The sequence below is a fragment of the Carassius auratus genome, chromosome 7, assembly GCF_003368295.1.
Source record: "Carassius auratus strain Wakin chromosome 7, ASM336829v1, whole genome shotgun sequence".
NCBI lineage: Eukaryota > Metazoa > Chordata > Actinopteri > Cypriniformes > Cyprinidae > Carassius > Carassius auratus.
The window spans coordinates 25,815,315-25,838,838 of NC_039249.1; the positions used below are offsets into that span (position 1 = coordinate 25,815,315).

General features: G+C 37.3%; 3 protein-coding genes across 3 annotated transcripts in view; 1 reads left to right on the forward strand and 2 right to left on the reverse strand.

The window, feature by feature from the left end:
• rnf166 (ring finger protein 166) overlaps positions 1–11,624 on the reverse strand; it is a 70,178-nt gene extending 58,554 nt beyond the window's left edge. Inside the window, exon 1 of the mRNA XM_026268162.1 lies at positions 11,232–11,624. Within this exon, the coding sequence (XP_026123947.1) occupies positions 11,232–11,401 (170 nt within the window). The 5' untranslated portion in view covers positions 11,402–11,624. The remainder of the gene's footprint in view (positions 1–11,231) is intronic.
• Positions 11,625–12,245: 621 nt separating this feature from the next.
• Positions 12,246–21,574, forward strand: ctu2 (cytosolic thiouridylase subunit 2 homolog (S. pombe)). Its single transcript, XM_026268166.1, has 15 exons — positions 12,246–12,491; positions 12,819–12,893; positions 12,983–13,061; positions 14,993–15,052; positions 15,638–15,698; positions 15,790–15,899; positions 16,021–16,265; positions 17,837–17,972; positions 18,054–18,185; positions 18,420–18,511; positions 18,601–18,701; positions 19,800–19,941; positions 20,043–20,109; positions 20,469–20,527; positions 21,290–21,574. The coding sequence occupies exons 1-15, from the start codon at positions 12,427–12,429 to the stop codon at positions 21,351–21,353; spliced, it is 1,488 nt and encodes a 495-aa protein (XP_026123951.1). The 5' UTR covers positions 12,246–12,426; the 3' UTR covers positions 21,354–21,574.
• The window catches only part of piezo1 (piezo type mechanosensitive ion channel component 1 (Er blood group)), a 100,173-nt gene continuing 98,222 nt past the window's right edge, over positions 21,574–23,524 (reverse strand). Inside the window, 1 exon segment of the mRNA XM_026268165.1 lies at positions 21,574–23,393. Within this exon segment, the coding sequence (XP_026123950.1) occupies positions 23,138–23,393 (256 nt within the window). The 3' untranslated portion in view covers positions 21,574–23,137.

Genomic DNA, 23,524 nt, shown 5'->3' on the forward strand with positions numbered 1-23,524 from the left:
TTTAAATGCATAAAAACAACTTAATTAGTTAAAAACAATTCTTAAAATAGCCTTATGTGAAATGTTTTTTTCCCTTCAGAAATTCTGTGTATTTACATTTTTCTGATTATCAAATGAAGGCATAAAACATTCATTTAATTTATCTTTTAATTATTTAAAGTTAAGCAAACTTAATTTTTGGGTAAACAAAGGGGATTTACAATTAAACATAAAACATGGGAGAAATGTTGTGTGATTATTCCTTATAAAATTATGTTCGTTTCATTTTAATAGTAGTAGTAGTGGGCTATCTACATTCTGCTGTACAATAGTAATAGATTTCTGTCAAATACTTTTATTTTTATGCGAGCTTCCGTGTTTAATGAATGAAGACGCGCTTCTGCTCCATTCGTTGACACAGACACGCAGAACATGCAGGATTCATATTTAAATAGACTTTTCCGGGTTAATATTTGCAGATATTAGTCCATTTCGCGATTTGATGTAAGTGCATGACCGACTTTTGATTAATTCATTTAAAATTTGACCAATTCCGTGACATTCCGCGTTAAACTGTAAATTCCATTTTTATGACTGGATTCCGCGATTCCGTCCGCGTTTCATTGGGCCCTACAGTAGACATCTGCCTGCCGTTCGCCCTACGCCTTAAAACTGAAGTATCTCCATATAATGGAGCCAGTTGTCTTTTTTTTTTTGACTAGTTCTCTACACGCGAGGTGAGAGGGGACAAAAGCAAGGAGGCGGGGGGCGAGCGAGCGGGGGCGAGCACAGCACAGGGAAGGCAAACAAGCAAAGTGGCGGAATCAGAATATAAACAATATATCGATATATACGATATGTCAAAATCCATATCGTGTTTAAAAAATATCTCGATATATTTTAAATATCGAGATATAGCCCACCCCTAACTGAACGTAACTTTTTCAGAAACTATGAAAAATATGCCATTACAAAAGAAGAAAAACACAATGAAAATGAAAAATAAAAATTAACTCAGTCACACAAATTTAACAAGCTCTTCGAATATGCTTTATTCTATGTTAATGTTTTTCAAAGATTTGTTTTCGCTAATCGTGGATTCTGAATGCATTGCCACAGATTTCTCTTATGCTTCGCAGTTTTTCGCTTGGTGTTTTGATACAAACTTCTCGTGAGGGCGGGCTTAACAGTGATCTACTCTGATTGGATAGTGAGCTTTTGATGGACAGGTGCTCTCTGACCGGGAAGTACAGACATCACTCAGTGGCGCGTATATTGGAAAGCGGTATTACTAAATATGTAAATAATATTTGACCTTCAATCGCCTCAGTCTGTAAAGATGATCTCTTGTCCTTCAAGGCAGCTTGAAGTAAGCTTGTGTAACTGAATGACAATAATAACCCGCAGACAAACTGTAGCACACTGTAACGTGAAAAACTTGTATCGATGTTATTGGTTACTTCAGTAACACAAGCTTACTTCAAGCTGCCTAGAAGGACAAGAGCTCATCTTTACCGACTGAGATGATCGAAGGTCAAATATTATTTACATATTTAGTAATACAAATCACCACGAGAGCTTTCCAATATGCGCGCCACTGAGTGAAGTCTGTACTTCCCGGTCAGAGAGCAACTGTCCATCAAAAGCTAACTATCCAATCAGAGTGGATCACTGTTAAGCCCGCCCTCACGAGAGGTTTTTGTCAAAACACCAAACCAAAAACTGCGAAGCATAAGCGAAATCTGTGGCAATGCATTCAGAATCCACGATTAGCAAAAACAAATCTTTGAAAAACATTAACAAAGAATGAAGCATATTTGAAGAGCCGGTTAAATAGGTGCGACTGAGTTAATTTTTTTTCATTTTCATTGTGTTTTTCTTCTTTTGTAATGGCATATTTTTTATAGTTTCTGAAAAATTTACGTTCAGTTTTATAAAGTTTCGTTCATTTTAATTGAAGCAAATGTAATTCCATAGTACATGAGACAGAGATACCAACATTTTGCGAACTTGCTTTCAATGTCGAACGAACACTCGTTTTAATGGAGACGCAGTGTGCACGGAGGGGAGGGGCTCTGTCTGTGTGTGTGTGTGTGTGTGTGCGCGCATGTGAGAGACACATGAGTGACAGAGAGACGGAGAGAGAGCAAGGAAAAAAATGCAGCTGAATGAATACGCTGCATGTTTTAAATAGCGTTAAAAAATGAAAGACCTTGACAAAAGACGAAAACTAAGAGGACATTTACTCTATAATTTAATTTTATTTTAGTTAGTTTTGCCAAACACACATTACAGTTTTAGTTAGTTATCTTTTTTTTTTTATATATGCCTCATTTTTATTTTTATTTCAGTTAACAACAATGTTATTTCCCACTTAGTTTTCGTTTTTTCATTCGTTTTCTTTAACGATTATAACCTTGGACCCCCCCCCCCCCCAAAACTGATATTTCTGTCCCTTTGGGGGGAATAGTACCCCCTGTAATTCGAACTACATGATCCTTGTGGAATTAAACCAAAGGAATATCTCAAAGATCCCAGAGATGCTACCAAATCTTTTCTGACATAAAATTAAAGAAAGCAACATGAAAGGCAAGAAGGCCTTAAAAAGATAAATCTTTAGGCATATGCCTCCTACTCTTGAGATGAGCCAAAGCATTGCACATCCCATGAGTGGGCAGTTCTGCACAAAACCAAAGACCACATTAGAACACAGCCCCCATTATTTATGAGGGCAGTCAACTACAGTTTCATAAATTTGCTACAATCTCACCTGTATCTCTGGCAGGAACATATGATAGTGTTGGCAAGGAGAGATAAGGAGAGTTTTTTTTTTTTTTTTACTTACTTTAAAACTATCTAATCTGTATTCAGCAGGTAGAGCAGGGGATGCATTAGAAAATAAACATGTAGACAAGTGAAGCCTGTGTGCCTCTTATTGTTGTCAGGCTAGTGCAGGTGCTTCAGTGACAACTTACCCATTTAAATGCATAAAACTCATTAGAAATCAAATTTCATAACACTAAAACCAGTAGATAATGTTAGCAAAGGGGAACAACACTATAGGCTACTCTTATGGTTTCCAGATGTTAAATTCTCTAAACAGAAGTATTAATCTTTGGCACTTTTTGACTCTCATCAAGCCATTTTGCATATTGCCATCATCATCATCATCATCATCATCACCATCGTCATTTGTTTTGGTACACCTTGATTTAGTATCATATCTTCCTCATTAATAAAATCAAATTAATTCCTGAAGTAAATTTAAGAATAACTTTTGTATTTTTAGTAATATTTTAAGATAAGCACACACTGAACAACATATATTTATTTGATTATAGACATCATTTGTTTTTCAAATCATATTAATTTAGTATAAAATTATATGAGTAAATGTTCAGTACCATATACTATTTTAATAATTTGAACATCTCACGGTCATCTCAATCTTCATTGTATTGCACTGCATTTGCATTATGTTTTGCCCCAAAAATAAAAGTGGTGGGCATAGATATTTTTTTTTTTATCTAGATTAATCTCACTGTAATCTTGGAATTAATCTAGATTAAAATGATTCATTTGAATTCTGCCGAAGGCATTCAGAATGTGTGTGCTATGGCTACCCAAATTAAATAATGACTAAAAGTAAAGTTAAGTCTTTGAGAACGGGTTTCTCAAGCCAGGTGGTGTATTAGACCAGGGGCTCATCTCCTGTTTCCAAAATCCATCACAAACTGCTTGAGAAAGCTGTAAACGAATTCCACATTGCACAAGGTGCAAACAACCTTACGCCTGATTCACACATAATCCGTCTGCATTGCGTATGCATTTCATTTTTTTTTTTTACGCACCCATGTTAACGGATTCCAGCGTTCACGGGGTTGCGGTCTGTCAGTGTGTTCCAGGAGCGCTGCGTCTGCAGCAGTGCAGCAATTGTTTATGTACTGAGTAGCGGACTGCAAACGCATCCTGTGTGAAAGCACATTGAGTCCGTGCTGCTTCTGCACCACATACAAAACGCACACGGACTGCTTACGCACTGCAGATGGATTATGTGTGAAACAGGTGTGAGTCTTGTCGAGGTTTCCATTGGGAAGCTTCTTAAAAAAAAAATTCCCTGAACCAAACCCTGCGGCTTTCATGTTAGCATGTCACATTTGATGTGGTAATTTCACAGTAGGCATACACACATCTTTAAAGACTCGATATGCTATACAAGCATATATAATAATGAAATAGCCTAACATGCCCTTTTTATAGGTTCATAAAATTACTATTGTTTCATATGTCAGGCTTCATAGGGTTTAGCATCAATTATCATGAGCAGCTGTTTGAAAGTAACAGTGTTTCCCTCATCAAAAATTTATTTTTTTTCCTGAAAGGGCATTAAAAGGGCAAGGGCAGTCCCTGGGTGTTTCAGCATGAAACACAGGCAGCGTTAACCAGTCTCCTCTCAGTATCAGACCTCCAGGTGAAAAACAATCTAAGCAAAAAAGCTTCACAATATACAGTACAGCAAAGCACCAAAACATGTCAGTTATCAAAGGTGTAAATTGCTGTTTTTGAAATGTTCATTACAATCTACATAATAAAAATAAAATCCAAAAATGAGCTGCCTTTATTTCATTGACCGTGAAGACTAAAAGTGAAGAATTTTGAAAAGTGAATAAATTTGCATATATTGAGTTTTAGTAGCTGAAGTACTGACAGTTCAAATGTGTCTCTAAATGTATCTATTGTTATGGAGCAAAATACTGCTCCATGGATCAAAGAGCGAACAATTCAGCCATCCAAATCAAGTGGGGGTTATTTTCGAAACTGTTCCAAGTAATATACATTCAGAACTCCTGTCTCAAAATTGTTTCTCTCTATGAAAAGTTCTTCAATTTTAAATTAACTATGTGTAACAATACTGCCAGCATGTCATACAATGTCATTTCCAAATGACATTTTTTTGTGATAAGTTTATAATACCTGTACTATAGCATTGAAAAAAAAAAGTAAACATTTCTTAGAAAATAATAAATAAAATTGTAAACATTACAAAGACTTTGCATATAATCTAAATTTATTCACTTAACTCACAAAGATATAATTAAGCAAAAATTAATTGCTATATTAAAGGAGTGGTTGTTTGAGATTTCACTTTTTTAACGTTACTTAGTGTGTAATGTTGCTGTTTGAGCACAAACAGTATCTGCAAAGTTGCAGCGCTTAAAGTTCAGTGCAAATGGAGATATCATCTGTAGCGTATCTGACCCGAACCAGACAAATTAAAGAGTCGATCAGGACTGTGGTTGAAACACGAGCCGAATTCCTCAGAAAGGCAACAGGAAGTCATGAATCATTCCGTGCCACAAGTCCGAAGCAAGATAACCAACCAACCCTTTCACAGAACAGCTTTCAACATTAACACCACTAGAACAATTATTGACAATTTCAATTCGCAGAAGAGATTGCCAAATTTGGGGCAAGTAATTGAGATACAACGCCGGACATCACATGTAAACCCATGAGAGTTATACACAATATCCTTGGATGACTTCCCCCACCTAGCAGAACCAGACTGAAATTCCTAAGGGGGCCTTTTAACCTCTGGTCTCCACAAGAAACCTCTATATGTCAGAGAATGGCAACAGAAACTGTCTTTTTAATGAACTCAAAAAGACTTATAAATGAATATCAGTACCTCGCTTCACTCCATATTCATTTATATGTAACCCACACATTTGACTATCATGTTATAATCAATTATTGTGTATGTTTTTGTTTTTTATAACTATCGGATAGCTTAAGGATACATATTCATGTCTAGTATGTATGTGTTTGAATTTGTTAGCTTGAAACAGTCCTGACCATCAGTTATGTGTCAAATGTATCATATTCTTGTTATAGGAATCATGTCCAAAATTATACCCTGCAAGAGCGGGAAAATTCGGACCAAATGCTTGACAGGATAACATATGATTTATGATAACCCGAGCAAAGACGATATCTGATTGGTCAAGACAACATTTGTGGTGTGGCCAACAGGCCAGTTTAAATACTCAAGACACCATAAAATTTTGCTTTTTAGCTTTTGTTTAGCTTTTGTTATCAGTCATGTTTGCTTTTAGCTTTGCTTCTGCTATTAGTCATGTATAAAGCATACAGCTTTGCTTTTTAGCTTTTAGCTTCTAGCTTTGCTTCTGCTATTAGTCATGTATGCTTTTAGTTTGCTTTTAGCTTTTAGCTTCTAGCTTTGCTTTTAGCTTTAGCTTTTGGCCATGCTTTTATTCATCACTTTTAGCATTCTTTGAGCGCGGTTCCAGAGTGCTTCGGCCTGCACGCTTGCTGCTACTTAGCCACGATGAGAAGAAACACCACCTAGTCTCGTCAAACTTTACTTCTTTACTTCTGAGTTAAGTTTTGTAATGTGTCTCTGAGTCTGACCTCGAGTGCCCGTTCAACTTCAACCAGTCACACAACTCCGCGTCTTCAGCCAACGCCCAACCACGGGCTTCCCAAGACGTCACTTTGTTGCTTGAGAGATGCCGCAACAATGTTTTTCAAATTGGCCACTTTCTGTGATTCTCCACGGCATATTTGAAGTACTGTAGAAGACCGCAGTTCTTAGGGGCCGTTCACATATCGCGTCTTTTGTGCGCTCATAATGGAAGCGACGTGGTCATGATGCGCACGCGGTGTGACGTACCCGTTTTTTCCAGGCGCATCTGCACCACATCGAGTTAAAAACATCTCAACTTTTCAGAATGCCGCAAAGCGCACCGCAGGTCATTTGAGAAGAACTAAACATTCAGCTTCATCCTTTCCCATAACAACGTTGAAAGCTCAGCCAAGATGAAGGAACAGCTGATCATAGCTATATATGGACTGCCATTTTCAAATAAATTTAGTAGCAGAGTTACTGAAAGCAATTTTTTGTGTTGCAAATCCATTTATCCTTTGCTGAAATTTCCGCGTCTTCATGGAGAGAGCGTGTCATTGTTGCTTAGCGTTTCTGTTCCACGCGTTTGTAGGCGCGATATGTAAATGGCCCCTTATTCATTCATGAATTATTTTTTGCTTGCATACATCTTCAAATATGCCGTGGAGGATCACAGAAAGTGACCAAATTAGCTTTTATTGTGAACTTTTTTTTATTTTTTTTTATTTTTTTTGCGAAATTTGAATATCATTTTTATTTATCGAATAATTAGAGCAGAACGAATATTCAAATGTTCGACTATCCGTGCACACCCCTATTTTAAATACCAAATAAACATATTGTTTATGCACACTTTCCTTCTTTCTTGTTTATTGCTTAAAGATAAAAAAAATCGGAATCGGCCAGTTTGCTTGTAAAAAAATCAGTATCGGAATCGGCCATGAAAAATCATGATCGTGCCTCCCTAACACACACACACACACACCAAAACTCTGCATTTGACCATTCAAAAGTAAATACTTAAACTAATAACAAAACATACTTACAGTAGCTGATTCAGAAGCACCAGAATGTTTGTCAGAATGACCTCCTCTCACAGGTTCACGAAACGGTCATCCATAAAATGCATTGCTGTTCTGTTGTAAGTAATATTAAAGGTTCCTAAATGCATTTACTTTCGGAAGGCCAATTAAAGCGCTTTTGCTTTTGCCTACATACACACAGCATCTCCATGGCTGCTACAACACTAACTGCGGTTACTGAAACCATACCTTCTTTCTTTGCGTGAACGTTTGGGCAGCATTACGCAAATATTTCCACATAGTGACGTAGACATGTGGGGCGTGTTTGAATGGCAAAGTCTTAACTTTGATAAAGAACATCTCTTTGGATTTAAGACTTTAGCCTTTGCAACTTTACAGATCTTCTTCATGCACCAAAAGCTTGTAATACTCCAAAGAGAAAGGAAAAGTTTAAATAGCATCATATGACCCCTTTAAAGCTTTAATCAGAATAAACTGTATATTAAAAGCTAATAGAAGCAGAAGCATTTCCAAACAATAGCATATCTAAAAGTATGAGACAACAACAAACAAACTTACCATTAAGAGCCATGCTTGCAAAGGTTCTGTGCAATCCTCTTCATTAATATTATCTGCTACCGTATCGGGCTCAAATTGATAAGCAATATAGAGGATGTTATTGTTTACAATACAACTGGAGCAGATTCTGAGCTTGAGGGGTAGGATGTTCAGACCAAGCGGCAACCTTCCGCTCCCTCTCTTGAAACCAACAAGGAAGTGACTAAAACAGCAATTCATTGACTGGCAGCTGGAGGCTGGCTCCAAAAGGGAGTCAATCCCATAGACTCCCCATGTTAAAATGCCCAACTTTACAGCAGAAAATAACGTTTACAGCCTGGTACAAAAAAAATATTTTGGTCTATATAGCTAATTTTGCCCTTCATGACAACTGTGAATTTTTGAATTTCGGTGAATTATTTTATGACTCATCCGTTTAAATTATATTAAGCCTTGAAGTTCTGCATAATTAAAGCATTGCCACTTGAGTGACAGGTGGGGTTAATTGTTTTAATGTCAATCAAACAGGTGCATCTCAATAAATAAGAATGTCGTGGAAAAGTTAATTTCAGTAATTCAACTCAAATTGTGAAACTTGTGTATTAAAAAAAAGTATTTGGTTCTTTCAATTGAGATGATTTTGGCACACATTTAACAAAAACCCACTAATTCAATATCTCAACTAATTAGAATATGGTGACATGCCAATCAGCTAATCAACTCAAAACATCTGCAAAGGTTTCCTGAGGCTTCAAAATGGTCTCTCAGTTTGGTTCACTAGGCTACACAATCATGGGGAAGACTTCTGATCTGACAGTTGTCCAGAAGGAGGTTAAGCCAGAACCATTCATTGCCAAAGAAGCTGGCTGTAAACAGAGTGCTGTATCCAAGCATGTTAACAGAAGTTGATTGGAAGGAAAAAGTGTGAAAGAAATAGATGCACACAAAAAAACGAGAGAACCACAGCCTTATGAGGACTGTCCAGCAAAATTGATTCAAGAATTTGAGTGAACTTCACAAAGAATGGACTGAGGCTGTATGGGGTCAAGGCATACAGACGTGTCAAGGAATTTGGCTACAGTTGTCGTATTCCTCTTGTTAATTTCTGAACCACAGACAACGTCAGAGACGTCTTACCTGGGCTAAGGAGAAGAAGAACTGGACTGTTGCCCAGTGGTCCAAAGTCCTCTTTTTAGATGAGAGCAGGTTTTCTAGAGTCTGGAGGAAGGCTGGAGAAGCTCATAGCCCAAGTTGCTTGAAGTCCAGTGTTAAGTTTCCACAGTCTGTGATGATTTGGGGTGCAATTTCATCTGCTGGTGTTGATCCATTGTGTTCTTTTGAAAACCAAAGTAACTGCACCCATTTAGCACCCATTTAGCACTTCATGCTTCCTTCTGCTGACCAGCTTTTTGAAGATGCTGATTTCATTTTACAGCAGGATTTGGCAACTGCCCAAAAGCACCAAAAGTTGGATAAATGACCATGGTGTTGGTGTGCTTGACTGGCCAGCAAACTCACCAGACCTGAACCCCAGAGAGAATCTAAGGGCTATTGTTAAGAGGAAAATGAGAAACGAGAGACCAAAAAATGCAGATGAGCTGAACACCACTGTCAAAGAAACCTGAGCTTCCATACCACCTCAGCAGTGCCACAAACTGATCACCTCCATGCCACGCTGAACTGAGGCAGTAATTAAAGGTACAGTTTGTAGGACCTGTCACTAGAGGGAGCACTATCAAAACAATAACAATCGCGTGGATTGATGAAGAGTGTGGGATGATGGGATTTGTTGTCTTCTACCCAACCGCTGATGGCCATCAAATCAGACGGAAACATAAATTATGGATTTAACGCGAGTTCAACGATTTGCGCGAGTAGATTACATAGAAAAATCAATATAAAGATGCGATCAGACTATGGATCAGACGCTTCCTTTCGCAGGTCTAGAGACGCGATCCCCCCTGTTTGGTGTGTATGCCCCATTATACTAATCTTGTTGATCATAAAATAGAATACGTTTAAATAGCATACGTTTTCTGTAATGATACGAATCAAAACAACTCACATGTCGCATAATACACATGCAAGATCGGCATCTCTTTCTAGTTGAAGTTTGTCGCGAAGCTACTTCCGCATTTGTCCACAACACTGTTGTCATGTGGTTTCTCCGATACAGTTGGTGGCGGTATGCACCTGATAATCCATGGTTGCAATCTGCCTTAAAACTAAGAAGAAGAACTAACGTCATTGACAGGCGACTGCACTGCCCCGTGTCACTGTTTAGAATGGGAATTTCTCATGATTTACATCAGCATTTAGTTGAAAACATTAGAGATATTGTTAGTAATCAGCTGGACAAAATATATAACACTAGCCTATTGGTTTTTGAATATTTTACTGCAAATATCTTTCAAATCGTACCTTTAAAGCGAAAGGAACCCCTACTTCGTATTGAGTACATGTACAGTAAATGAACATACTTTCCAGAAGGCCAACAATTCACTAAAAAGGTTTTTTTCATTGGTCTTATGAAGTTTTCTAATTCGGTTAGATGATGAGAGTTTTTGTTAAATGTCAGCCAAAATCATCACATGTTACCAACAAGTTTTACAGTGTCCCAGGATATATTCATTTTACAAACAAAATAACCAAATATCTACCATTTGAATTACAGTAAACCTAATTGTACTCCCACTCAGCTGACACAAATTAAAACGTATGCTACAAATGATCAGTCGATATATCAAACTCGGTTCATATTGATTCAGTTCTATTTGCGATTCGGTTCCAAAGAGTCTTTCCAAAGAACCGAAACAGATATCACTATGAATTATCGCTCGCAGCTTTCTCGCTTTGTTCTCTCCTGCGCAGCGCACAGATGGGAAGTGAAACTTAAAAAAACCCAAATGACGGATATGATTATTCTATTTAATGTTTAAGTTCATAAAATACATAAAAAAATAAAAAAATATGCAGATGTCGCGCATCCTTTTTATGTCCCGAGGCTGACAAAGAAACATAATGTGGGAGGCGTGCAATCACAAAGCGATGCGAACAGTAACGTTACTTCTATCTTCAAAGACTGACATTACAAAATTAATATTCATAATAATAACACGCATACCGAAAGCGTGTGTGGTTATGCAGGATTTAATCTTATCTAAAACAATGTTGTCTAAAATAATTTTGCCTCTACAACAGAGACACTAAATGGAAACTGACATAACGCCACTGTCTATACTCACGTATGGGCGCAGCTTGCGATGCTGACAGGTTTGTGGTACACCTCCAGACAGATGGGACAGGAGAACTGGCTCTCCAGGCTCTCCCCAGGTGCGGCTGCAGCGGCTCCATTTTGCTGCTGATGCTGCCTGAGCTGAGCAGCAGACACAAAACTGCGGAACATCGCCATCATGAACACGGACCGCAGGATGAACCACTAATACTGCCGATGCAAAAGGGATTCCGCGGTTTTAACGAGTGTCTCGCAGGGAAAATGTGATTTACACGGCATCAGATACCGCATCTGCGATCTCCAACAGTGTTAACCAAGGACGACACGCCGTTGTTCAAAAGAAGTAAACATTACATGGTAGCTTTAACGGAACGGTCTCGATCCGATTAGACCAACAAAATGATGGGAGTTGTAGTTTTTATTGCGATTATTTACAGCGAGAGACTGTTTAACAGAACTACATATCCCAGATATGGTATTCATAACAATTCCATGGAGCATCGATAGATGGCGTCAACACGAATGTAGCGAATGTGACAAATATAGGTCTACGTTGTCAATAACAATAATAATAATAATAAAAAATAATAATAATAAGGGTGAATATTATTTTATATGATAAAAGTGATAAAATTCGAATATTTTGAACATTTATTTTTGACTAAAAACTCTTAAATATACATTAAAGTCAGACGACGCATACTGTAACTTACAGCTTAAAATAGCATTAAACATACAAATAAATAATACCAACAATACGTATTTTTTATATTTTATATTTGAATGATATAGGTATTTCATACGGATGATATACCAGTTTAATTGTCGATAAACAAAATAAATCATTTTACAAAATTCAGAATATAAAAAAAAACATAAAAAGCTTAAAAATACAAAGTTTGTTTTTTTGTGTATGGTATAACACAGAAAATAAAAAATAATACATTAAGAAAACAGATTACATTAATGTCAGACGTTTTAAAAATTAAACTGATGTAATCAAACAAAGCAAACATATGGGCGTGGTCACGGCACGTCATCAAAAGTGGTCAGGAAAATACAGTACTGTACACACGTGAAAACATCCGTACGCCACGATTCCATTGAATAAGTATTGAGAGAATTACACATTTCTGAGCTGGTAGAAGAAAAGTATCGTATGATTGGACTCGTTTTGTCTCTTAGTTTGTGAATGTGAAGCGGTCATGTGTCAAGTTGAAGAAGACTATAATGGTCTGGAGCGTAACCAGGAGAAGATACCCGTGCCGACGTAAGATGTGTAACAACAAATAATTAAGAATGGTTTTTACAATGTTTTGGACCTCTATTGTGATTATAGTACCCTTATATCTTTGCGAATATGACTCCATAATTGTTCCAGCACCACAGTATTCTGTTGTAAACACAATGTGTTTAGTGCACTATGGTGCGATGTCGATACTTTGACACGGCATGATACCTGATGATACTGAATTGCAGTCATGTTCTTGCACATTAACATGGTACTAAAAGAACATTATAGCTCTATAGTGATTCATATTTATTGTTTGCTCTTATTGACAAATTGAACAAACTCTAATATGTGTGACATGTTTAGGTTTAACAGGAAGTGTGTGAAATGTAAGGAGGGGACTGCTGTGCTCATCATTCGGGTCAATGATGCATTTTGCCGGTAGGCGATTCATTAATCTTCTCAATATGTCACTTACACTTAATTATGTGATTCAGCCTTATCAAAAACTTTATGTATCTGTTTACTAGGTCCTGCTTTAAGGAGTACTTCATTCACAAGTTTCGGGCCATGCTGGGAAAGAATCGTGTCATCTTTCCTCAGGAGAAGGTAAATGTATATATACTCGGGGTCCAAATACCAGTCAGTATCTGGTGTGACCACATGTGTCTCATGCATTGCAACACATCTCCTTCACATAGAGTTGATCAGGTTGTTGATTGTGGCCTGTTGAATTTTGGTCCACTCCTCTTCGATGGCTGTGTGAAGTTGCTGGATATCGATCCACAACATTAACATCAGCAAACCCCTCAACCTCACAAAGCCATACACACTGTCTGCCATCTGGCCTGTACAGTGAAAACCATTATTCATCTGTGAAGAGAACACCTCTCCAAAGTCCCAGACGCCATCGAATGTGAGCATTTGCCCACTCAAGTCAGTTATGAAGACAAATGCAGTCAGGTTTAGACCCCGATGAGGACGACAAGCATGCAGATTAGCTTCCCTGAGATGGTTTCTGAGAGTTTGTGCAGTAACTCTTTGGTTATGCAAACTGATTGTTGGAGCAGCTGTCTGGGTGGCTGATCTCAGACGATCTTGGAGGTGAAGATGCTGGATGTGGAGGTCCTGGGCTGGTGCGGTTACACGTGGTCTGTGGTTGTGAGGCCAGTTGGATGTACTGCTAAATTCTCTGTAATGCCTTTGGAGACGGCTTATGGTAGAGAAATTAACATTAAATTCACGGGCAACAGCTCTGGTGGACATTCCTACAGTCAGCATGCCAATTGCATGCTCCCTCAAAACTTGCGATATCTGTGGCATCGTGCTGTGTGATAAAACTGCACATTTTAGAGTGGCCTTTTACTGTGGCCAGCCTAAGGCACACCAGTGCAATAATCATGCGGTCTAATCAGCATCTTGATATGCCACACCTGTGAGGTGGATGTATTATCTCGGCAAAGGAGAAGTGCTCACTGACACAGATTTAGACCGATTTGTGAACGATATTTGAGAGAAATAGACCTATTGTGTACAAAGAAAAAGTCTTAAATCTTTGAGTTCAGTTCATGAAAAATGTGGGCAAAAACAAGTGTTGCATTTAGAATTTTGTAATTCTGTATAATTTTGTTCAGTGTGTATGGGTGTGTGTGTATATTTGTATATGTATAGTGTGTGTATATATGTATATAGAGTAATAGTCTCTTGACCTACTTAGTTTCAGTGGGTTCCACAGTAATAGAAAACCAGAAAATACCAATTTTTTTTTTCTAGTCATGTTCTGCTCCAAAATATTTTAACTCCAGGATTTAGTTTGGAGCTGCAGCAATGTTTAGTTTGTTTTCAAAGAATCAGTTCTTGGTTCATAAAATGGCCGAATGACTCGCAAATCATTCAAATCAAGAGGATTTTAAAAAAAATCTTAATACAGTAATGATTAAAAAACACATGGACAGATCAGTGAAAATTCATTGGCCAAAGAGTGAGAAACCTGGAAATTTAATTATTTTTATTGACAATGTTATATTGTACCAAATATTTTAGATCCAATCACCATTACAGCAATATATATATATATATATATATATATATATATAATTCTGGTGCCCACATTGTAATTACTAAAAGTTTCTAATAAGCCTGGGAGTAGACAAAGTGATGATGATGAAGAATTAGCAGGGCTTATCGAATAATCTACATCTAATCATTACTTCATCTAGACTTTGTCCAAACTTCGTCTGAACTGGACTTCATCCTGTATTTTGTCTATCCTGCACAAATGTAAAATCTTTACCATAATATTAATTTTACAATTATAAAATGCATCAACCGTACCAAGCATAGCAATAAAAATTATATAAATGCTTAAATAATTAGTGAAAAAAATTGTAATTAATAAAAAAAAATCATAAAGAGTAAAAAACAAACACATGGTTTCTCTGGATGCTGCATTCCTTCGATCCTTCAACATCTACACTGACTGCTCATCCCCACAGTTTCAGCTGAACTTCACTGACCTTCTCATTAATTGCTCTTCTTAGGTTCTTCTTGCTGTTTCTGGTGGCGCAGCCTCTTGCTCGATGCTCTCGCAAGTTCAAGAGGTAAAAACACCATGTTACTCCAGCCATTTTTATCAAACACAATGGGCCAAAGTGTGTGAGGAACATGTTGGCTTGTTTGCTGATGATTCAAAGTGGTCTACCAGCTCTAACCAGCCATTTAAACATGTCACCATTTGAGGCTTGGTTCCAGCCGTCTTTATTTCTCTAGTTCATTTCAGTTCATTTTTAGGAGAACTGGACCGTGCTTTGTTTCTCCCAAGATTAATATTTATATATATTTTTTTTTTATTGACACTATCAGATGAGAATGAGATTAGAACTGAATGAAGCTAGATAATGACACTTTCTCTCTAACGTCAGTATTATTGAAATGAATTTAGCTAAATAATGACCTTCCTTCTGTAGAGCAGCTTATAGCTGAATTTATTGCATAACTGATGAACATTGACGCTGTTATTGAACTGAACTGAATTTACCTGGGCTGAATAATGACCCTGTTGTCTTCTGAAATTGAATTCGTTTCATGAAATGAACACTGTCAATTGCTGGGAAGCTGCTTTGACACAATCAGTGTTGTTTAAAGCATGGTATGAATAAATCTGACTTCCTGCTTTCTTTTTTCAGGGGCTGAGTCGGGAGGCTCCCAAAAAGTTACGATTTGTGCCTGGAATCATACACATTGATGGTAAATCTCTTCGGATTGGACAAATATGACATTATTCCTGTTTCTCAAATGTATGCTTTAGGATTGAACGCTTGTGTACGGTATTTGTTAGATGGTGGAGCTTGTGGCCGGAGTGCAGACGAGCGGCAGAGGTCTAATGCTCTGCTGAAGAGCATCTTCACAGACACTGGCTTCCCTTACTTTATAGTTTCTCTAGAGCAGGTAAACCGACCCAGTGCATAACATTATTAGTCCACATCTTAAATGACATGAATCTCTTTAGCTTTAGTACTTCGACCGTTTGTTGTGAGTGAGACTCTGACTGCTCTCGACTGTGTTTTAGGTTTTCAGTCTGCCTAGCTCTGTACTGGTGCCTGGCACATCTGATCCAGACCCGTCCAATCCAGGCTATAAACAAGCGGTGGATCAGTATATCAAAGAGAAACAGACACTCACAGAAGAGAATGTAGCCAGTGCTGTGGCTCAGCTCAGTTTAGAAGACTCTCCCGAACACAAGCTGGCATTAGAGAGGCTGTTCTCCTCTCTGAAGACACTCACCGCCAAAGAGGATATGCTACAGACCTTACGGTGAGTTTGAAGAGCCAAGCACAAGATGATTTATTAGCACTTTCTGTTTTACTAATTACTTTTTTAATATAATGACAGTGGCTCAGCTGAGTCACCTTCTCCAAGCTTTTTGTGCTACTTTCCTGATGCTTTCTTTGCGTCATGCACTCCTTCACCCCTCCTGTCTCTGATCACTTCTGTGAGACATTAGACCGATTCATCAGTGAAGAACTGATCTCTGAAGTCTGTTTGAGTCTTGAGTGAGTGCTGGAGTGATTAGTGACATTTGCCTTCACAGTGAATGTCACTCAGTACTTTCTCTCAAGCTTTTTTATTGCCTATAACTAACAGTTAAGAAGACAATCTATGGAGGATATTGCTGTATTGTGTCCTTTTAATATTATGCTCTTTAACTGAAGTGATCTAAAAGAGATGTGTCTGGCTTATCCCCGGTGAACTGCGTATTCATTCAAAGTGATTGTAGTGAACGTTAAGGAGCTTTTTAAACCGTAATGATGTCTTTATCCTCTTTTTATTTAGACAGTTTAGTCTATTTGGGCATGCCAGATGGTTAGTTTCCTTACCTTTTTTCTCTCTCTTTTTCTGTATGACCTCATCAAAAGATTTTAGACTTGTCTGGTTTAACCTTGTTAGAAAAAGATTTGTTTTTACAAAATCAACCTGCTTTCATCCTTAAACGTGTTAACGGAAGTTGCTATGTGGGATTTTACATTTTAGAACAAGGCTTTGCTAACTTTTTTCTTTTTTTTGTGTGTGTCAGCAAAATCCTTTGATCTAAAATACATATTTGAAATTACCCCCTGATATTTTTTTTTATATTTTAATTTTTAATACTTTAACAACACCTTCAAAAATCTGTAATGCTGGTGATTTCTTATGAAGTTTAAGTATTTAATCTTTAAGCATTATTTTGATTGAGAAAAACATAAAAAAAAAAAAAAAATGTAATTTAACAAAAATTGTTTTCATAATTTTTTTTTTTTTTTTTTACCTTTCTTATTAACTCACGAACCCCCTGTATTTCCTTGTTTTAGAATATTTCCCCATAAAATATGGAAGAAAATGCTCAGTTACTTGGTTTGGTGGTCATCAGTGTTGTTTTAGTATCATGAATATACTGTTATAGTTTTGTTAATAATTTTTAAAGTTTTGTTAAATTATTCTATTTAATTGTTTATTTTAGTTAAGTTTTTGCAATTTTGATGTGTAATTTTTGTCTTATGTTTATTTATTATTTAAAAAATATATTTTATTAAAATTTTTAGTTATAACTTTTTTTTTTTACGCTATGCTTTTAATCCAGTTAATACTCCAGTTAGTACTTTAAACAAAATGAGAAAATATTTGTATGTATATTTTATATTTCAGTTAATGTTTAAGTAATAAAAATAGCTTTAGTTGCGATAATTTAACACTTAAGTTTTAGCTTTAGTTTACTATAATAGCATTATGACTGTAGAATGCCATTAATTGACCTAAATTGTGTTGGGACATCTCTGAACCAATCATAATCCAGAATTTAGCAATGCCCTGCTATAAGGAGTTCAGTTTGTAAATGTTTATTGGTGCAGGCTGCACCTGATTCTGCACATTGCCCGTGAGAACGGTTACTCGAAGGTCATGATGGGAGACAGCTGCTCACGACTGGCCGTCAAACTGCTCAGTAATATCGCTCTGGGTCGCGGAGCAGCACTGGCTTCAGATACGGTGAGGAAAGTTTGTTCTGTGCTGTCATACGATTAAAACAAGCCCAAATGTTTCTTATATCAACATGAAGCTGTTTTGTAGGGTTTCTCGGATGCTCGGTATGGGGATGTGGTGATAGTGCGCCCCATGAGGGACTACTCATCCAAAGAGATCGCCTTCTACAGCAGAATGTTTAACGTGCCCTCAGTTTTTATCTCAGGACTGGATACCAAGGTGAGAGTCTGTCATTACACTGTCAGTCATGTATACCTCTCCTGCTATTTCAGGCTTAGGTGAGGATTCCTGAATGAATGCTCTCTGCCCAAACAGCTGTCTGGGTTATTTTACCAGCTAATGCCATCGCAAACTCTCATCATGAGTTATTCAAAGTAGATTTGAAACTATGTTATCTGAAACAACAGCTCTGATGCCATCATGATGATTTGGATCTGTAAACTTTAATTTCAGACCCAGGATAAAGCCAGCATCCAGCGACTGACGGAGAGTTTCGTCACCAACCTACAGTCGGACTTCCCGTCCACCGTTAGCACTATCTACAGGTCATTGATCTGAAAACAATGGCTCTGACCCAGAATTCAGTTGGTGTCCTCTGATAATCGTCTGACTTGTCCTAATGATTTTTCTCCAGAACTAGTGAGAAACTTCATACGGTAATTCCTCCTCAAAGTCAAACGACTGAGCCTGCCTCTAAGTGCCTGCTGTGTCTCTGTACTCTCGACACTAAAGAAGGTAGGTTATACACCTAACAAAGGTCATGTTAATGTCGCACGTTGACATGGTCCTCAATTCCTTATTCCTAAAGCTGAGATCGACCGATAATCCTTTTTACTATTTTATATATGTATTAAGGATATTTCCTTAATGCGTTTTGTTTTATTGCATCCAAGGATAAATGGATTACACAATCTTACTGAGTCACATAATGGAAATCAAATCTGTCAGAGGAACCGCAGTGAACTCATGGGGTCACATAGTGGAAGTCCGTTCCATCAAAGTCTCAAACACTTAACATTAATGAAATAAAAGTGCCTTGGATGAGTGCATGTTGGAAATAATTGAATTCTCTCTCTCTTGCCTATGCTCATTTGTCTCGTAAAGCTCCCGCTTTACATCATTTAGTTACATGCAAGCTCTGTGGAAATAAATGATAAACTTGTGCAGATCGCACTACAGAGTAAGTGCATAAAATTCATGGGGTAAAATACTCATTAATACACGATGCATTTTAAAAACTTGTCAGGCGAAAGTAAGAGCATTGATGAGATGTGGGTGTCATTTGCTTCCAGGCACGCTACTGACTGGGAAAGACTTAAAATAGTGCTGTCAGCAGTTATTTCATCATTTAAACCAACTCAAGCGTAACAATTCTAGCAGCGTTCCATTTTAAATGTACTTACTGTATTCTTACTTTACTGTCTTTTTGTAATTATTCCGGTAGCACTTTATTTTACAGTCCTGTTCCTCATGTACATACTATGTACTTATGATAGTAATTTCAATAACTATGTAATAACTTGGTACTAACCCTGAACCTACCCCTAGACCTAACCCTACCCCATGTAGTTACCTTGTATTACAAGAACTTTCTTAGATAAATACACTGTAAGTACACTATAAGTACATGTTAGTACACGTAGTGTAAAATAAAGTGCAACCATTATTCCAGTGAACTAGTTGCCTTTCCTCCTACCATTTTAAAGTCTAGTTTAAAACAGATTATTACATTCATGCAAAAAAAGCTACCATGTTCCAAAAACAAGCTTGACAAAAAAATAAAATAATAACCTTCATTAACAGAGATTAACATTTTTTTTTTTTTGCTTGCAGATAAAGCTTCTGCCTTCCATGCTACTCTGGTATCTGAGCAGCTGTCCCAGTTTAAACGTCAGGACCCGTCTGTAGATGCACCAGAGCAGTGCTGCACAGAGGGTCAGGGCTGTGGGAGTGGAGACTGCTGTTCCTCAAACAGGCACGTTGTGTCCTCTTTTTCAAGTTTAAGCCTAAGTCGAGTCAGCAGTTGGAATGTATTTGATTTGCTTCTTTTTAAAATGTTTCTGAATTGTATTTCAGGTTGCCTTCACACCAGGACTTAAAGACACTCTTGTGTTACAGCTGTAGACTCACCATCAAAGACATGGTGAGTTTGAGAAAAGCTCAGCACTCATGTGTCCAATCCTTAGTTGTACTGCATTCATCCAATTCATTTTGGTATGTGGTAATAACATGGCATCACAGCAGTGTCCAGCAGTTTCACATGCAATGTCATATAAAACAGTATTTTTCCATTTATTTTTATAATTACTGTAATATTCCAATTTGAGATATTATGAGCTTATATCAATTTAGATACTATATGGAATACTTGTACTTCAAAAATGTGTTGCATAATAGGACTATGTCCATGAATCTACATTATTTTAGGGAAATAATTGTCAACTGTCCTCATACATATGTATCAGTAATGTTAATAATATATGAGCTTACTCTCTCCTACAGGTAGCAACAAACACTCTTCCACCTTACATCACAACAGAGGCAGAAAAACGACAGAAAAGGTGGGAAATGCTGCTCCATAGACTAAATAATTTATAAATAAGAATAGATGCCATTTACTCACCCTTTACAAACCAGAATGATTTTCCTGCTTGTATAGAACACAAACAAAGGTAGCAGAATATCTGGATGCTTTTCCATACACTAAAAGCAAATGAGGATTTGGATTGTCAAGTAAAAAAAAAAAAAAGTAAAGCACCATTAAAGTGGTCTAGATGACTCATATGCTATATATGTCTTTTGAAGCCATATACATTATTTGAGGAAGCTAAAGATAAATGGACTGCCGTTAATCGTCCCTTTTGCCAAAGCTCTATAAAATCATCCACGGTGGGATGTATTCAAACCTTTCACAATGCGATCACAGATTCGAGGGCTGCCTGCATTAGAGAAATAACACTCAAGACTTCACATTTCAGTCTGTTGTGACACAAAGAACACACTTTGTCTGAATTTAGCTAAATAATGATTGTCTTCTGTAGAACTAATTTAACTTATTTCATAACTGATGAACTTTGCAAAATTGACACCATTTAACTTGAGTCAACGTTGAACTGAACAATGACACGGTTTGCTTCTGTAGAGCTGCTGAAGTTCTGTTATAATTGATGAACTGCGCACCATTGACTCTAGCAGTCATTGTCCTGTTTATTACTGTGAGGCTATTTTGAAACACCCTTCTGCTAAATATCACTGGAGTTGTAGCTTTTTGTTGAGCTTGTACGTGTTCTGTATATATGAGACTTACCGGTTTCTTTCCACAGATCACGGATGAAGATGGAAATCAGCGAGTACCTTTTGGAGGACGATGAGGAAGATGGAGACTAGCAGATATTTGGTTTAGATAAAGTAATTAACAGCTTTCTGTAGGGGACCGTATCTGTGCTAGCCTTGCTAATGCATGGTTTCACCCGATTCAAAACCAAATCATAAAAGTATTCCATAGTTTTTATTTGCAAGTTAATAAAAAAGTCATTTGTGAATATGCCTGCCGAAATTTGAATATAACCATGTCTACATTTAGTAATAAATCAAACATTACACAATCATTAATACAGTAATTTATTTGTGCAGAAGACATTTTTGATTTCTTAATTTAGCAAACTACTAGACAGCAAGGAATTTTTTACAGGCTCACATTTGATTTCTGAAGAAAAAAAGCAAAGAGTACTTGTTTGTGCCCTTTGCCCAACCATACAGTGGAAATGATTATTCCAGCCCTTACAGATGAAATTTGGCACACTCATTACACAATGTGTGCACTTAATAACCCTAATTGCTAAGCACAGCATTCCAGCACTTAGCGAATGGAAGTGTGGCACTTTCCATTCGAAACAACAATGTAGATGTCAGATTCAAATTACTTGATTGTATTTTTTATGAGGAAAAATGACTTCAAGTGTTTGATCAGAAATTGTAAAACCAGAAAGAAAATACTAAACGGCTGTCATCCTAAGATACTTTGGCTTGTAAACAGTTAAAATGAGTGAAAATCTCACAAAACCCCCAAAACCATGTCTGGTTTATATTTCACCCCAAAGTCACAGGAACTTACAAGTACTAGAAAGAAAGTGAAGCCTACTTATGTGATCGTTAAAATTATCTATTAATTAAATTAGTTTTTTTGCCTGACAATTTCCATGCCAATTAAGCATTCACAATATTTCAGTTGTGGAATATTTATACATTATGATATCTCTGAGTATTACTTGGGCACAACGTTATGATGATTTCAGTATATTACTGTATTATAGTAATAAGAATCATTTAAAAAAAAAAAGAAGAAGAATTTCAATGTATATTATAGAAATCAGTCAGTTTTCAAACTCTTATAGACTTCCTATAAAAAAACAAAATCTTAGAGGGAATGTGCCCTGAAAATGTTTTTAATTCTGTCATGGTTTACTCAGCCTTATGTTGTTCCAAACCTCTAGTGAACACAAAATGTTTTTGAAGAATTCTGCTAACCAAATGGTTTCTGGTACCCATTTCCAACTGTGTGCATTTTTTTTCACCCTCTCCATACTATGGATGTCAGTGAGGACAAGCAACCGTTTGGTAACGTGCATTTTTAAAATACCATTTTGTTCAACAGAAGAAAGAAACTCAGGTTTGGAACAACTTAGTCCTAAAATATAACTTCCTGTTATTTTGGGATAAAGTATAACCAGGGTTTTGCGAGATTCACTCTAATAGTGTTTGGATTTGGACTTTGAAGGTCCTACCATTCTGCGCCCACTAGTCAACTAGGACACTGGGGAAGCGTCTTCAGGTCCTTACAGCTAGCGTCTTAATCACTCACATTGAGTCGGTTCTATAGAGGCTGATTTTAAAGCTTACTGACAAAAATAAACACAGTCCCGGTAGAATAACGCACAGAGGCTTAACCTGACCCCAGTTATCCGAACCTCTGAGTGCAAAGAAGCCAAAAACGTCCCTAGCATTGGAGAAATGGCTATAGACTCCTTGTTCATAAGACATTGAATCATTCAACTTATACAATGTCACAAGAGCAGTAAAGCTCTACTGGTTCCAGCTGGCCTCGAGGCCGAAGTGGACATCATGATGCAGAACGTCTAACCATGCGATGCCGCACCAGCTACAAAACAGTTTCAGTCTTCATTCTTTTCTCTTGTCCACTTGATCATAGTCTCTGGAGAGCGATAGAGGAAGATGAGTTTGGAGTAAAGCTCTTCCTCCAGCTCCAGTTCTCCAGTTTCCCGCACCAGGAAAATGTCCATGCATAGTTTGAGGATGCGGTCCACACATGGCAGTTCTTCAAACATGATGGAGTGAGAGATCTCGCTGAAAAAGCCTCGCACAAACTTGCCAATGACCAGAACCACTGACACATAAAGACCCATGATCCTGGAGGAGAGAGAGAGAGAGAGAGAAGTATTTAGAGGAACATTCTGAAACATATAACCCTGGCACAATCAAGAAATTAAATGGTTTCCAATCGAGTTGACAATGAATACAGTAAAAGCCAGCACTGTATC

Bases quoted from the DNA above. Each gene is read 5' to 3' on its own strand.
- ctu2 (XM_026268166.1), top strand. From the start codon at position 12,427: ATGTGTCAAGTTGAAGAAGACTATAATGGTCTGGAGCGTAACCAGGAG. The intron at 17,973-18,053 runs GTGAGGAAAGTT...GCTGTTTTGTAG, and splicing joins CAGCACTGGCTTCAGATACG to GGTTTCTCGGATGCTCGGTA. The intron at 19,942-20,042 runs GCACGTTGTGTC...ATTGTATTTCAG, and splicing joins GACTGCTGTTCCTCAAACAG to GTTGCCTTCACACCAGGACT.